Source organism: Egretta garzetta, unplaced genomic scaffold (genome assembly GCF_000687185.1).
Source record: "Egretta garzetta isolate BGI_Z169 unplaced genomic scaffold, ASM68718v1 scaffold677, whole genome shotgun sequence".
Lineage (NCBI taxonomy): Eukaryota > Metazoa > Chordata > Aves > Pelecaniformes > Ardeidae > Egretta > Egretta garzetta.
In genome coordinates, this window is record NW_009260355.1 from 41228 (window position 1) to 42309 (window position 1082).

The 1082-nt window shown below is 64.9% G+C and overlaps 1 protein-coding gene across 1 annotated transcript in view; it reads right to left on the reverse strand.

The window, feature by feature from the left end:
* Positions 1-1082, reverse strand: part of LOC104129972 (TNF superfamily member 14) — a 9618-nt gene that overhangs the window by 3297 nt on the left and 5239 nt on the right. Inside the window, exon 2 of the mRNA XM_009642958.2 lies at positions 251-290. Coding sequence (XP_009641253.1) covers positions 251-290 — 40 coding nt within the window. The remainder of the gene's footprint in view (positions 1-250; positions 291-1082) is intronic.

Genomic DNA, 1082 nt, shown 5'->3' on the forward strand with positions numbered 1-1082 from the left:
AGGGGGGGTGTCTCATGGCCCTGGGCTGGTGGCATCCGTGTCCCCAGGGTGGTGGTACCCGTGTCCCCAAGGTGTTGCCCCCCAGGTCCCCAAGGTGGTGGCACCCGTGTCCCCAGCGTTGTGGCACCCAGGTTCCCAGGGGGTGGTACCCAGGTCCCCGGGATGGTGGCACCCGTGTCCTCAGGTTGTTGCCCTCCAGGTCCCCAGGAGGTGGCACCCAGGTCCCCAGGACCTAGTTTTGGGGACCCACCTTGCAGGACCTTCTCCGACAGCATCTGGTCCCCAGTGGCCTGTGGACACCCACATGGGTCAGGGGACATGTGGGGACACAAGGGGACAGGAGGACACGGGGACACACAGGGACACACAGGGGGACACGGGGACACTCAGGGGGACATGGGGACACACAGGGGGACATGGGGACACACGCGTGGACATGCACCTGGGTATGGGGACAGGCTTGGGGACACACAGGTGTGCACATGGGGACACATGAAGGGACACAAGGGGACATGAGGGGACAGGAGGACACACCTGGGGACACATGAGGGGACACGGGGACACAGGGGCACACACAAGGGGACACCAGGGGACACACGAGGGGACACGAGGGGACACATGAAGGGACACGGGGACATGTGGGCACACACAAGGGGACACCAGGGGACACAAGAAGGGACACGAGGGGACACATGACACGGGGACATGTGGGCACACACCAGGGGACACATGAAGGGACATGAGGGGACACGTGAGGGGACACGGGGGACGCAGGGCACACACAAGGGACACCAGGGGACACATGAAGGGACACGAGGGGACACATGAGGGGACACGGGGACATGTGGGCACACACCAGGGGACACCAGGGGACACATGAAGGGACATGGGGACACGTGGGGACACTCACACTGGGATACACTGGGACAGAAGAGGGGACATGGGGACACAGAGGGGGACACACAGGGACACGCACACGCGTGTGCACCACCACGGCCCCTCCCACGCACACGCGGTGTCACCCACTGCCACACGCACACGCGTGTCCCTCCAGCCGTGTCTCGCACGCACACGCAGGGTCC